The 15236-nt window shown below is 39.8% G+C and overlaps 1 protein-coding gene across 4 annotated transcripts in view; it reads right to left on the bottom strand.

The window, feature by feature from the left end:
- Nucleotides 1–1955: 1955 nt before the first annotated feature.
- LOC124616711 (RCC1-like G exchanging factor-like protein) overlaps nt 1956–15236 on the bottom strand; it is a 155532-nt gene continuing 142251 nt past the window's right edge. For all 4 annotated transcript variants that reach the window (XM_047145071.1, XM_047145061.1, XM_047145085.1 and 1 more), the window contains one exon: nt 1956–2784. In XM_047145071.1, coding sequence (XP_047001027.1) covers nt 2707–2784 — 78 coding nt within the window. In that variant the 3' untranslated portion in view covers nt 1956–2706. The remainder of the gene's footprint in view (nt 2785–15236) is intronic.

Genomic DNA, 15236 nt, shown 5'->3' with positions numbered 1-15236 from the left:
TCTTGCAGCGGTGTACTGTAGGTCTCTAGAAGAGCATAGCATTCCAAACGATTGGAAAAGGGCACAGGTCATCCCCGTTTTCAAGAAGGGACGTCGAACAGATGTGCAGAACTGTAGACCTATATCTCTAACGTCTATCAGTTGTAGAATTTTGGAACACGTATTATGTTCGAGTATAGTGACTTTTCTGGAGACTAGAAATCTACTCTGTAGGAATCAGCATAGGTTTCGTCCACGAGACTCAGAGGGCCATAGACACGGGTTCCCAGGTAGATGCCGTGTTTCTTGACTTCTGCAAGGCGTTCGATACAGTTCCCCACAGTCGTTTAATGAACAAAGTAAGAGCATATGGAATATCAGACCAATTGTGTGATTAGATTGAAGAGTTCCTAGATAACAGAACGCAGCATGTCATTCTCAATGGAGAGGAGTCTTCCGAAGTAAGAGTGATTTCAGGTGTGCCGCAGGGGAGTGTCGTAGGACCGTTGCTATTCACAATATACATAAATGACCTTGTGGATGACATCGGAAGTTCACTGAGGCTTTTTGCGAATGATGCTGTGGTATATCGAGAGGTTGTAACAATGGAAAATTGTACTGAAATGCAGGAGGATCTGCAGCGAATTGACGCATGGTCAGGGAATGGCAATTGAATCTCAATGTAGACAAGTGTAATGTGCTGTGAATACATAGAAAGAAAGATCCCTTTTCATTTAGCTACAATATAGCAGGTCAGCAACTGGAAGCAGTTAATTCCATAAATTATCTGGGAGTAGGCATTAGGAGTGATTTAAAATGGAATGACCATATAAAATTAATAGTCAGTAAAGCAGATGCCAGGCTGAGATTCATAGGAAGAATCCTAAGGAAATGCAATCCGAAAACAAAGGAAGTAGGTTACAGTATGCTTGTTCGCCCACTGCTTGAATACTGCTCAGCAGTGTGGGATCCGTACCAGATAGGGTTGATACAAGAGATAGAGAAGATCCAATGGAGAGCAGTGCGCTTCGTTACAGGATCATTTAGTAATCGCGAAAGCATTACGGAGATAATAGATAAACTCCAGTGGACGATCTGCAGGAGAGATGCTCAGTAGCTCGGTATGGGCTTTTGTTGAAGTTTCACGAACATACCTTCACCGAGGAGTCAAGTAGTATATTGCTCCCTCCCGCGTACATCTCGCGAAGAGACCATGAGGATAAAATCGGAGAGATTAGAGCCCACACAGAGGCATACTGACAATCCTTCTTTCCATGAACAATACGAGACTGGAATAGAAGGGAGAACCGATAGAGGTACTCAAGGTATCCTCCACCATACACCATCTTTTGGTTTGCGGAGTATGGATGTAGATGTAGATGTAGATTTGTTATCTTACGTATGTAATGTTATGTAAAATGCACATAACTGTTAAAAAAGTTGTATAAATGTATCAATAGACCAGCTTAGCTGCCAGCTGCGTCAGACTACAGTCAGTCTTGAGTAGCAGCAATGAAGAGTCTTCAGTTGTGTGTGAATGGAGAGAAATGTCTAATTTAATAATTAATGAAACATTAAAACTTGGTTGAGTAGTATTACTGATTTATTGTAGAAAGAAAAAATGTAGTTACACTATGAATATTTGCAGTACTTAAAAAGCTAATCCAAAAAATGAAGAGACAAAGAAATATGATGATGACTACCACAAATTAAAATAATAATAGTAGTAATAGTAGTAGTAGTAGTAGTAGTAGTAATAATAATTATTATTATTATTCAAAGTCCAGGATTAAATAACAACAATTATATGAAAAGAATAGACTGCTATTCACCACACAAAGGAGGTATCGAGTTGCAGACAGGCATAATGAAAAGGTACTAAACATTTAACATTTTGAACAAAAAAGTCTTCCTTCAGAAATAGAAAACAAACACACATTCACACATGGAAACTGACACATACGTGTGTGGAATTATTGTTTTAGTGAATATTAACATATATTTGCAGTCCAGAAATCAGTTACAATTTTCTACAGACATGGTTTACACATCTGTCTGTGTCATAAATCAAGCTAAATACAATGGTCAGTTTCTACATCTATTTACAAAATGTTCAAAATGCAGAACATGGAATCAGCACACCCAAAGTGCTTCAGATCTCATCAAGCAAGTTTCCTGTAGCTGTCATGTGTAAAACACCCAGCCACTTAAACAAAATTTTAATTGGCTATGTACAATAACATTTTTATTACATAATTGTAAGTCAAGTTCTGGATTCTATGCCAGATTTACATGGAAACTGAAGCATAACCACAGGTCAACAAGTTTCATACAAATACATTTTCTTATTTCAAACATTTTTAGTATTTCTTTAGCTAAATTGTATTTCACAACAAAATGAATAAGCAATTTGATTTTCAGATCATCTCTATTCAGATTATCAAATGTCACTTTTTTTTTGGTTTGCTTCATATCATCATGTCCTCCTCGATCTTCTTTATCAATGATCTTATTTTTCTGTATGTGAATGGATTAATTTTATTTGTTTTAACTCTTTCCATTTAGCAAACTTAGAAAGGCAAATTGTGAACATTTCATTTCAAATGAAATATTAATATTTAAAATTCACCACAACTTTCCTACTATTTATTTCAAATTAAAAATGAAAATGATATATCCTTACTATATCTATGTCTACATATACTATTTGCAAACTCTTTATATTTATCAAACATATGGCTGACATAATGCAACTGTATGATCCACTCCACAGCTAACTTTCTTCACTTGAGCTCCCACTGCAACCTGAAACAAAAATGAATGCAACCATACAGAACTTTATTATGTGATACAGTTGCTAGGCCATGAGGAAGAAAGAGGAAAAAAAGTACGTGGCGGCGTAGCACCTCTTCTCTGTAAAGGAGGATCAGTGCCCTGAGAGGCAGCTAGCACACTCTGTATGCTTGTAACATGTACATTTGTTTTATATATGTGTGCTGGCTAATAAATAGTGTGGAAACCGTATCTCCATGCTGTGTCACTAATCTGCTGTCACACTGCTGGTACCCCATTTTCCACAATGATGATCCCAAATTTATGCATTGCCCCAGGATTTTTCTGTCAGGTCAAAAATCTGCTGCACTTATTATGCTGTCAAGAATGCTGCAATTACAAATGGTACAACCTCATCGTTTCTTTGGCAATGTTGACATCATCTCTCGACAAGTGCTTGTGAAATCCATGAACTTTGCCTGTGCAATATCACTAAAAAGTATATCAAGAGGTTGTAACAATGGAAAATTGTACTGAAATGCATCAGGATCTGCAACAAATTGACGCATGGTGCAGGGAATGGCAATTGAATCTCAATGTAGACAAGTGTAATGTGCTGCGAATACATTGAAAGAAAGATATTTTATCATTTAGCTACAATATAGCAGTTCAGCAACTGGAAGCAGTTATTTCCATGACAACTGGAAGCAGTTAATTCCATAAATTATCTGGGAGTAGGCATTAGGAGTGATTTAAAATGGAATGACCATATAAAATTAAGCATCAGTAAAGCAGATGCCAGACTGAGATTCATTGGAAGAAGACTAAGGAAATGCAATCCGAAAACAAAGGAAGTAGCTTACAGTACGCTTGTTCGCCCACTGCTTGAGTACTGCTCACCGGTGTGAGATCCGTACCAGATAGCGTTGATAGAAGAGATAGAGAAGATCCAACAGAGAGCAGTGCACTTCATTACAGGATCATTTAGTAATCGCGAAAGTGTTATGGAGATGATGGATAAACTCCAGTGGAAGACTGCAAGAGAGACGCTCAGTAGCTCAGTACGGGCTTTTGTTGAAGTTTCGAGAACATACCTTCACTGAGGAGTCAAGCAGTATATTGCTCCCTCCTATGTATATCTCTCGAAGAGACCATGAGGATCAAATCAAAGAGATTAGAACCCACACAGAAGCATACCAACAATCTTTCTTTCCACGAACAATACGAGACTGGAATAGAAGGGAGAACCGATAGAGGTACTCAAAAGTACCCTCCGCCACGCATCGTCGGGTGGCTTGCCGAGTATGGATGTAGATGTAGATGCAGATGTAGAATATCTGTCAAGGCTTGGATGATACTACAGTGCTGAACAACATAGAGACAATGGCTTCATTGTTCGCCACATCTTCAAACCAACCTCGCATCACTGCTGATGCCAAGCAGTGAACTGTGCCAAGCAGTGTTGAATTGACCGAGTGAGAGTCACAATAAACAATGGCCACCCTCCTCCATAACAAATGTTAATCTAAGTGCCTTCAACTTTAGCACAGGTTAAAACATTACTAGTGATTATAGAGTTATAACACTCGCATTAATGCCCTGAACCATACCGATGGCTCCCACAGTACCATTACGGTTGAACAACTATGGCCCCCACCATACCATTCCATTGTTCCGTTTTGTCATGCATCTGCCAACAGACCACAGGTTCAAGGTTTACATCACCTTTTTTTAATACCTATGCATTTTGAGTTCTGAAATCCTGTTCTGACCGTTGCGAGTAAACGCGAATTCCATGAGACAGACTACGACGTCCCTTATACCCCAGCTGCACCAGCCACACTGGGCATCACAACCGACTTCACTTCTGGTCCAGCACAGTGCTTCGCATTTCCATCGCCTGCAACCAGCACCAAAACCAATTATGGACTCTGAGAACGCATTTTACATGGCCTCGCCTCAGCAGGGTCAGATACCACTGCCTCCCTGTTCGAGTGGTGTCACACTTGTGTTAGCTGCACCAAGAACAAATGCACATAGACAGTGCTGTTGGATAATAAAGGGACTATGCCTTCCTTCTTTATGGTGCCAGGACCTCAAGTGCACTCTAATATGCATTTTCTGCCATCTCAACATATGACACTGGAAAAGTCGTACCTACTACATCGGCCCTCGATTTTCTCTCACCCATGCAGCCATTCATCAGTCACCTGAGTTCTATGCACATCACCATGATATGCTGGCACCACCCATGCTGTGACATGACCCGCCTCATCGTGCACCACCCAATGTTAAGCCACATTTCCTGCCTACCTTGCGCACCGATGCTCTCATGTCTTCCACCCCTCCTGCTGCCCATCTCATGATGGTGCCTTACAATCAAACCACTGATGGTCACCATACCATTCACCACCATCTGATGCTACCATTGTTCTGAATTCATTCTCCCATCATGTGGTTCACCTTCAGTGAGTGTTTGATGTCAGCCAGTAGCATCGATTGGGACAACGAGAAGTTCATCACTCAACAACATCTAACAAGCATGCCTGAGCAGCAGCTACATCTCATAAACAATGAGACTATGTTGGGCAACAGCATGCCATCTTTGCTCTGGTGCCGCCTGCGAGTTGTAATTGTGCCAACACTCCTGCCTGATTGTGCACTATCGATATTTTGGCTTCTAAAACTGCTAGAGAACATCCAAACAGCGATGCCTGCAAATGAAGAGGCACTGCTGGAATTTAAACTTTGACTCACTGACAGAAGCAGGCACTATCGTAACACCACATTATAATCAACAAGCCACAATTCTATGTTGCAGTCAATGCCCAGCACACTTACACTGAAACAAATTTTGCACAATTCTGGCCAAGCTACCCCAACATTCTGTGCTGCCGCAGACTGTCTGACTATGGCTGGACTGAACTGAATCAGGCTGTGCCTCCACCACCTCTCTCACTCCACGTGCCTTTCATGGCCATGGTGGGCAGCAGTCACCTATCACAACAGCTGAGGTTGAGGTTGTCACCCACCCAGCTGGCCAACGCCCTGACTCTGTGTACAAACAAAGGCTGCACCAACCAAGTTCATCGCCTGCTTCCAAGTCCTATACATAACAATACTACTGCTGGATTTCACCAGGTCTGGGCAGGACACACAGTGGTGCAGACAACCCTGCACCTACCCAAGCTACCTCAGCGACTGATGTAGGTGCAACAGTCTGCTCTTCATCAAGTAGATGCGTTTGCATCCCCCCCCCCCCCCCCAAAAAAAAAATAAAAAAGAGCACCGAGGGAGCATTTCAGTGGACAGATGGTCCCTGACTATTGGATCATGACAGGTGCACGCACTTGTACTTCCTTGTTGATACAGACACAGACGCCAATGTCAGCACTCTACCACTTGCTCTCGTGTGCCTGTTACACTGTCATCTTCGCTGTGGCAACTGCGGCAGCCAGTGGCACTAAACTCGCAGTTTTTGGAACTGCACACATCATGCTCATCCTTGGCACAGATATGCAAATACCTTGGACATTCCTAGTGACAGAGACAGGTGAACCAGTCCTGGGTGTCAACGTCCTCTGGCACTACCAGCTACTGCTGGATTTAAATCGTACCCTCCTACTATGATGGGGTGGCCAGCAATTGATCCATGGTGTGGTGAGCGATACATTACCTGCCAGCACTTCAATGCCATCGGGCATGTTGCCACCCCTCAACACACCACTGGACCTGAAGCTACAAAGCAAAGCACTTTTCAACCAACTATTCTTAAAGACAGCTAAATACTCATCATTACATCATGACAACGAGGTTACATGCCTCACCAATGAACAAATATGGAGACGGATCGTGAACACCAACGCACTACATGCTGCTCAACAGCATCTCGACTACCTTCATCACCTTGACACTGATCACTACGACAGCACGTCTACCATGGACGCTTTTCATGTTAGTGAAGCATCACAAACCCCACTTGGTGCGCTCCGCAGACAATACAGTGTGACATTAACAGTGACAGCTTACCACATCGTGCCTTGCTTCCTGGACTCGATCCACGCTCTCCCAATAGACCACATACAATCTGTGCCATGCGGGATGGTACAGCCCACCACATTACAATCACACCAAGTCCCCCTATCTGTCATCGCCCCTATCATCTAGCTCCCAACAAACTTAAAGTTGCTAAATCTGTGGTGGACGAACTTTTGTGAGCTGATATAGTCAGGCCATAAGACAGTGCTTGGGCCTCCCCAATTAAAGTAGTTCCTAAAAGGAATGATACTAGGTGCCTATGTGGTGACTACCACTTCCTTATCATCAGTGCAATCATTAACAGCTACCACATTCTACACTTGCATGCTTTTTCCCCATGTCTTAGTCAGAGCAAAAATGTTCAGCATCATCAAATGCTAAACAGCATACCTGCAAATTCCAGTGGCAAATGGAGACGTGCCAAAAAATGCAATAACCATGCCAACCAGCCTCTTTAAGTTCCTCTACATATTGTGTGGACTAAAAATCATGGCATGGACGTGAAAAGTTTTTATTGATAGCATATTGTGCAATTTAACTTTTTGTTATTCCTATCTAGATGATCTTTTCGCAAAACAAGCACGACCATGATGACCACCTGTATATCCCCCTTGATATGCTGGCCTCTCATGGGGTTGTGATAAACAAACCCCATGTGACTTTTGTCAGACACCATGTTGATGCATTCCACGCATCTGGAATGCATCCTCCTGAGAAAAGTGACCAGATGTGCCTCCTCCCATATCCAAACAACTACCAAGAGCTGCATTGGTTTTTGGAGGTCATAAATTTCTACCGGAACCAACTGCCAAACGCCACTGAGATTTTTCTACCACTCACTCAAGCATTGTGCAGCACAAATATTTCTGGTAAACTATGCCTCAACTGAACACTGCAAATGCAGGTGGCCTTCGACAAAATAAAAGGACACCTGTTACGTGGCGCTACCCTCACCCACCCATCGCCCAACACACATCTACTAACTGTCTCTCATGCTAGCGATTACTCAAGCAGGTGTGCTTTACAGAAAGAGATTAGTGGAATCAGTCAGCTGCTCAGTTCTTCTAACGTAAGCTTACTGATACCCAGAGAAAATAGTCCACATTTGACCCTGAACTACTAGCCGTATATGAAGCAGTTCGTCACTTTCAATATGATGTTGAGGCAAGATCCCTTTACGATATATGCAGGCCATCACCCATTGTCAGATGCATTCCGCTACCTATTGGCAGATTCTGCACCCAGGAGATGCTGCTACTTAGATTTCATAGCATAGTTCACTACCAACGTGCGATATGTTAAAGGTTCCTGTAACACTGTGGTGGACTATCTTTTCAATATTGCAGCTACCTCCACCCAGCTGCACTTTGACAGAATCATAGATGCACAAGCAACAGATTGTGATCTCCACAGCTTGTTTAACAAACCAGTCATTGTCCTCCAACTGCAACAAAGCATGCTACCCAGCACCACCAAACAAGTTTGGTGTAATCCTACAAATGGATGGATCCAACCAATCGTCTCAGATGCATATTGCAGGACAATTTTTGATCTCCTTAACCTTGCACATCCAGGCATTGCCCTACTGTATGCTTCATCATGGAACAGTTTGTCTGGCCTAACATTAAAAACAATTTTTCCATGTGGCCAGGACTTGCATTCCATGTCAGTAGGCAAAAACTGGCCGCCACATACAGCCACCCTTTGGTAAATTCCCAATTCCAAAGGGGCAGTTTCAGCATGTCCACACTGATGTCATAGGGCCACTCCCTCAATCGTTCGGTTACCATTACATGACAGATCACGTGACACAATGGGTGGAGGCCACATCCATTTCCAACATGTCAGCAGAGACAGTAACAAACACTCGTCAACAGTTGGATTGACGGATACTGTTGCCCAGCCTCCTTAATGTTGAACCTGAGTTGGCAGTTTGAATCCCAACTGTTCAATTACTTACGTCACTATCGCAGATGCCACCAGTTCCACACAACTGCCTACCACCTCTACCAATCGACTCTTGGAATGGTGGCATTGGACCATTAAAGCTGCTCTCATGTACCACTCAGTATCATGGCTGGTGACCCTTCCATGGATTCTCCTGGACATTCTCACGGCACATAAAAAAAGGACCCTGGTGCATCACTTGCAGAAATACTATAAAGCGAGCCCCTCACTCTACCCACTGAATTTCTAATGTGTGAAACAGTACCCAAAGACCAAGACATACCACACTTATTCACACACACACACACACACACACACACACACACACACACACACACACACACATATATATATATATATATATATACAATATAATGGAAGGAAACATTCCACGTGGGAAAAATTATATATAAAAACAAAGATGAGGTGACTTACCGAACAAAAGCGCTGGCAGGTCGATAGACACACAAACAAACACAAACACACACACAAAATTCAAGCTTTCGCAACAAACTGTTGCCTCATCAGGAAAGAGGGAAGGAGAGGGGAAGACGAAAGGAAGTGGGTTTTAAGGGAGAGGGTAAGGAGTCATTCCAATCCCGGGAGCGGAAAGACTTACCTTAGGGGGAAAAAAGGACAGGTATACACTCGCACACACGCACATATCCATCCACACATACAGACACAAGCAGACATATTTAAACACCAATTTAAATATGTCTGCTTGTGTCTGTATGTGTGGATGGATATGTGCGTGTGTGCGAGTGTATACCTGTCCTTTTTTCCCCCTAAGGTAAGTCTTTCCGCTCCCGGGATTGGAATGACTCCTTACCCTCTCCCTTAAAACCCACTTCCTTTCGTCTTCCCCTCTCCTTCCCTCTTTCCTGATGAGGCAACAGTTTGTTGCGAAAGCTTGAATTTTGTGTGTGTGTTTGTGTTTGTTTGTGTGTCTATCGACCTGCCAGCGCTTTTGTTCGGTAAGTCACCTCATCTTTGTTTTTTTATATATAATATATATACATATATATATATATATTCTTGTGCCATGCACACCCTCCCATCATATGACACAACAAGCTTTTATTCATAAACATCTGGCCATGTGTTTTCATGCGATACAATGTACAGGTGTAATGAAACTTGCCCTACAACTGCTATTCACAGAGCCATACTGAATGTAGAAATCGCGATACTGATGCTTTTGATATCGTAACTGCTGGAAACCAAACTATAGTCCTGGTGAACCGGCTTAAACTGGTGTGGAATTTAGTGGACCTGCCACAACACACATACCCATCCTACCACTTTCTATGCACCCGTTGCTCAATTTTCAAATGCATGTGAATCCCTTGTATTTCTGCCTGGCAACATACCCATCATGTTATGTGATACTGACCTTATGGTTACCACTACCTACATGGACGTGTGGTGAGGTGCAAGTATTGTCACACACAGTTTTGTGCACACCACTCCTGTTCCATCAGAAGTTGACATGGCAGGACTCACCTCTCGTTTTTCAGCAGACAGTAAACTCACCATAACCACATCAGCTTACACCACCACTGGTCCTGCAATACCTGCTGTCTGCCTCTTCAAACACCACCACCAAGCCAGCAACAATTGCAGACACCACAACAATTGCAGACACCACTGAGACTACTTCCTTACTCGCTAACACCGCCACTAGCAACCATAACGCCAACGTCGCACTTTGGGCATGCCCCCTGTAACGGATCTGGGAGATGTTAGTTTTTTACCGTATTTGTCGATACCAAATTGTAAATGTTTTCTTATATTTTTGTCAGAATTTATTATAATTTGTCTTATTATATGTTAATTTACTTCTGTTTTTGAGAGTAAAAGCATATTGATTACTATTAGAAAATGTATCGAAGAATAGCAAAGAGACTGATTACAAGTGGAAACTTGTGAATTGTGTAAAATATCTTTGACGTTGGAGTCGTCTTTGACTATAGTCAGTCGGCAGCTAACTCTTGGTGTGTGTTGACGGAAGAACAATGTGAAGGTCGCAGTCATAAATAATTTTGAATTATGTTACTATTATTTTTGTATTAACTAAAAAGAAGAAACTGTATTTGAAACACCAAAATGAGAGAAACACGTTGAACCACGTCATTTCTGCAGCTGACATAGATGCATTGTGGAATCATACTTAGACAACTGAAGCCAAGACTAATATCGCCTTGCAAACGTCTAACGGAAAAGGTACTGTCACGAAATATGGCAAATTTAAGTAAATAAAAAATAGTGATCATATTTTCAACTTGTGTCTTAGCCGGGATGCCATATTTCAACTGGGGGGCTCAGCCGGGATGCCATATTTCAACTGTGTCTCAGCCGGCATGCCATATTTCAACTGGGGACTGTAGCCGGGATATTGTGTTCACGAGATCTTCAACAGTGCTATGAGGAAGAAAATTTTTGTGTGTTAATACCAGTTTCTTCAGAATGTGTGTTACAGTGTTTGTGTTCATCGGGAAGTAGAAGTTTTGGAGAAGAAATGTTTCGGCAAAAAATATAATTTTTGAAGGAAGAAAATACTTCAAGAATTTTGGTCAACAATCACATGGATGGAAAACGTGGTTTTGCAACCGTAGAAGAGTGTTCCAGATAAGTCCCGAAACCCTCGTATTTTGTTAAAACAATATTTTTATCTTGTTTTGTATTGTTGTGTATAAATTTTTGTTCTTCACAATGACTTATGAGATTTTCGAGAGTATTGTGCCTAAAGTAGAAAGTAATAATTTAATAGACTTCGAACATCAGGACAGGTCAAATGAAACAGAAAGAACCGATCAATTTGATTTAAAAAGTTTTCTTGTAAATTTCACGAAAGAAATTAAACAATCAGTTGACGACAATAAGACTTACTGGGATGAAAAAATTGATAACATTTTGTTGCAAGTCAAAGCAGTCAATACCCAAGTGGGTGAGCTTTCGAACAGAGTTGGCAGTGTTGAGGAAAAAATTGAATCTGTGGAAGCAAAAGTAAATGAAATTGATGCTAAATTGAGCGGTGAAATTAATACTGTAAAAAATGAGTTACTGGTAGATAGGGAAAGAAATTTAATTGATTTTAATGAGATAAAAGGGGAAATTAAAAATTTGGATGAGAATACAAAAGTTTTAGTAAAAAATGTAGAACAAAAAACTGACAATCGTTTGGTTACTCTAGAAGAAAAAGTAGAATGCAATGATTTAGAAAACAAAAAATCTGTCAAAGAACTTAGCGAAAAGATTGAAAGTTTTGACATTGAATTTCAAAGCAAAAATTACAATGTCAACACATGTAATCTTGTATCTAATATTCCAGTGAAGCACTTTTCGGTAGATGGACCCTTACATCCCGTTGATTTTATGCAGTATTGCAAGGATTGTTTTTTACCTCACTCACCAGATGAAATAAAAATTAAATTTGTGAAAAAAATTCTTGGAAGGGGAAGCTTTGACTTGGGCAAACCAGATTGTAACTTTGGGGATGACCTTTTCAGAATTTGAATCAAAATTTCTGGAAAAATTTTGGGATGATCTTAAACAAACTAGAATCAAAAGTGAATTTTTGAATGGGCGAAACTATAGAGAATCAGATGGGAACATGAAACAATTTTGCAAAAGTGAACTTCAAAAACTTATTCATTTAACAAAACCTTTGGATGACTTGATCAAAATTGATACCTTAAGGAGAAGATTGCCATCAGCAATGCAGTTGAGTTTAGTTCATTGTCCTGATAGTAATGTAGAGCAGTTTCTCAATTATATTGAAAAGTTGGATAGGGTAACAACAAGAACACACAGTGGGTTTACTCAGAAAGGTAATGGTCAAAATTGGGGAAATGATAACTTTCAAAAAAGGGAACAAAACAATTATCATGGTGTCAGTCAAAATTCAGGGGGATATAACAATTTTGAAAAGAAGGACCATAATTTTTATCCAAAACAAGAACAACATTTTCGCGTTAATAATCAACAAAATAGAGAACACTTTAGGGATCAAAATCACAGAAATTTTGATAGAGGTCAGTACAATAGAAACTACCAACCATCAGGTAATGTTTGGCATAGGAATGGGATCAGAAATGTTGATCAGAGACATTGGCAGAACCACAATCAGCAGTTCAAACAGGAACCGGAAATAAAAAACGAGTAGACGCCCCCTTGAAGGTCCGCAAGGCTGAGGCAGAAGGTGAGCATGATGAAAGGACCAATGGATGTGACTATCATAAACCCAAACAGGACAGTTCCAAACCTAAGCTATCACATGAGGCCATTAGTTGTTACTTATTGAAGAAATTGAAAGAGGAAAATAATGATGATAAAGATAACATTTTCAGTACACAAGAACATACAGTAGATAAAAGTAATTGTGATTCATTTAATTTAACAGAGTTTTACACTTGGGCAGAAAAGAACAACACTTTGTCAGATGATGTAATTTGTAGTAGTTCAGAGATGTGTGTGAATGAAAGAGAGAATGCATGCTGTGAGAATGAAAATGTTGGTGAAAGGGATCTGGTAACTTTAGAAAGGGGAAATAATATTTTGGGAGATAATTTGAATGTGTATGACCTGAATATGTGTAATGATAATGATGTTGTTGATAAAGTTGATAATGATAGTAATGGTATTGATGATGATGTTGAGGAAAGGTATTTCATTAGTTTAAATAGGGAGTTGGGTATACACATGGTTGAAAATGGATTAAATAGTGAGAATATTATAGAAATTCCCAGGGATGTTACCAGGATGAATAAATCTCACAAGCTGGATGTATGTGAAAGTGTGAATTTTGATGTTGTTGGTAAAGAATCTGACTACACAAATAACGATGACACATGTATAACTTCTAACCTAAGTGAAACTTTTACAGGTACTAATGATACACACACATTTCTTATGAATCTATGGCTGAACAGTGAAACTATTTCTTTTGACAAGAACTTTAGAAAGATGCTTATTAATGTATGTGAAACTGTATGTCCTGAGTGGTGGAAAAAGATGAGATATTTTATTTTTGAAAAGCTGAAGGATAAGTACTTCAGTAGTATACAATGTGATTTGGATGAAAATTCTTGGCTATTTGAGATAATAGAGAGTACTCATGACAATTTTGTGTCTTGTGCAAATTTTATAACTGTGACAAATAATACATGTAATGATACACCATATGATTCTGATAAGTACAGGTTTGGGGAAATTGAAAGTGATTTATTACATGAGGATACAGGTTCTGGGAAAAGTGATCAATTTTGCAGTCCTTATATAAAAGTTCAAATTGGGTCATGGATTGGTAAATGTTTAATTGATACTGGAAGTGAGATCTCGGCAATATCTGAAAGGTTAAGCAAGAAATTGAAAGTGGGGAAAGATTATGTTGAAATGCCAGTTGTTGGGGTAAAGATAAAAGGTGCTACTGGGAAGAGCAGTAAATTGGTAAAAAGCCAGGCTTTAGTGACATTTTTAATTGAAGGCAAGTTGTTCACACATGGATGTTTTGTAATTCAGGAATTTAATGAGGATTTTCTTTTGGGTATGAATTGGATAGTAAAAGTAAATACAGCATTTGATTGGGTTGGAAGAAAACTTTTGATAGAAACTAGTGAAAGGGAATACATTCAGACAAATTTTGTGAACACACTTGGTGATCAGAGTAATGGAAATTTTGACAGTATCAATTTACTAAAAGAAAATAGATTGGAGAATATTGAAATTCATAGATTTGATACTGATGAAGTTGAATTTGGGAATTCAGTAAATTTGAAAATTTCAGAAACACAAAATTTATCTGGGGAGCAAAAACAACAGTTAGAAAATCTGCTGTGGGAATACAGTGATGTTTTCAGTGACATACCTGGTAGGGTAAAGGGTTATCAGTGTGAGCTTCAGGTAAAACCTCATGAACCATTTTTCATAAAACCATACAGTATTGCAATATCAAAAAGACCTGCTGTTGAGAAAGAGCTGAAAAAGATGGAAGGATGTAATATAATAGAAAGGAGTATCAGTGCATATAATAATCCTCTAGTAGTAGTTTCGAAAAAAGATGGTGGAGTAAAACTGTATAAACAGAAATCATAATTTCAAAAATTTAAATAACCTATTATCATCTAAAACAAAAGTCCTCCACTGGAATACGCTTGTTAGAACAAAACTGCCTGTACAACCAAGTGTGTATATTTGCATGTATAAATTAATAATTTGAAGTCACATGTTAATTGAAACTGATGAAAAAACACTGTTGTAACAAAGAATGAGAGAAAGATTTATTTTTACTTTTAAAAAGTCTCCATAGTGAGCATTTCTGAATTTTTCTAATTTTTGGAAGCTAAGTCTTCCCTGTGGGTGAAGGCATGCATGTGAGGACATGCATGCAAAGGTATAAGTTTCAAAACCAATTTTAGATAAAGCCTCATGATATATGAGCAGTTTATTGTTGTTTATACTGATGTTGTGGGGAGCAAAAGTACTCTTCACAAGAATGT

The sequence above is a fragment of the Schistocerca americana genome, chromosome 1 (genome assembly GCF_021461395.2).
Source record: "Schistocerca americana isolate TAMUIC-IGC-003095 chromosome 1, iqSchAmer2.1, whole genome shotgun sequence".
Classification (NCBI taxonomy): domain Eukaryota; kingdom Metazoa; phylum Arthropoda; class Insecta; order Orthoptera; family Acrididae; genus Schistocerca; species Schistocerca americana.
This window is presented reverse-complemented; position numbering and strand designations above follow the sequence as displayed.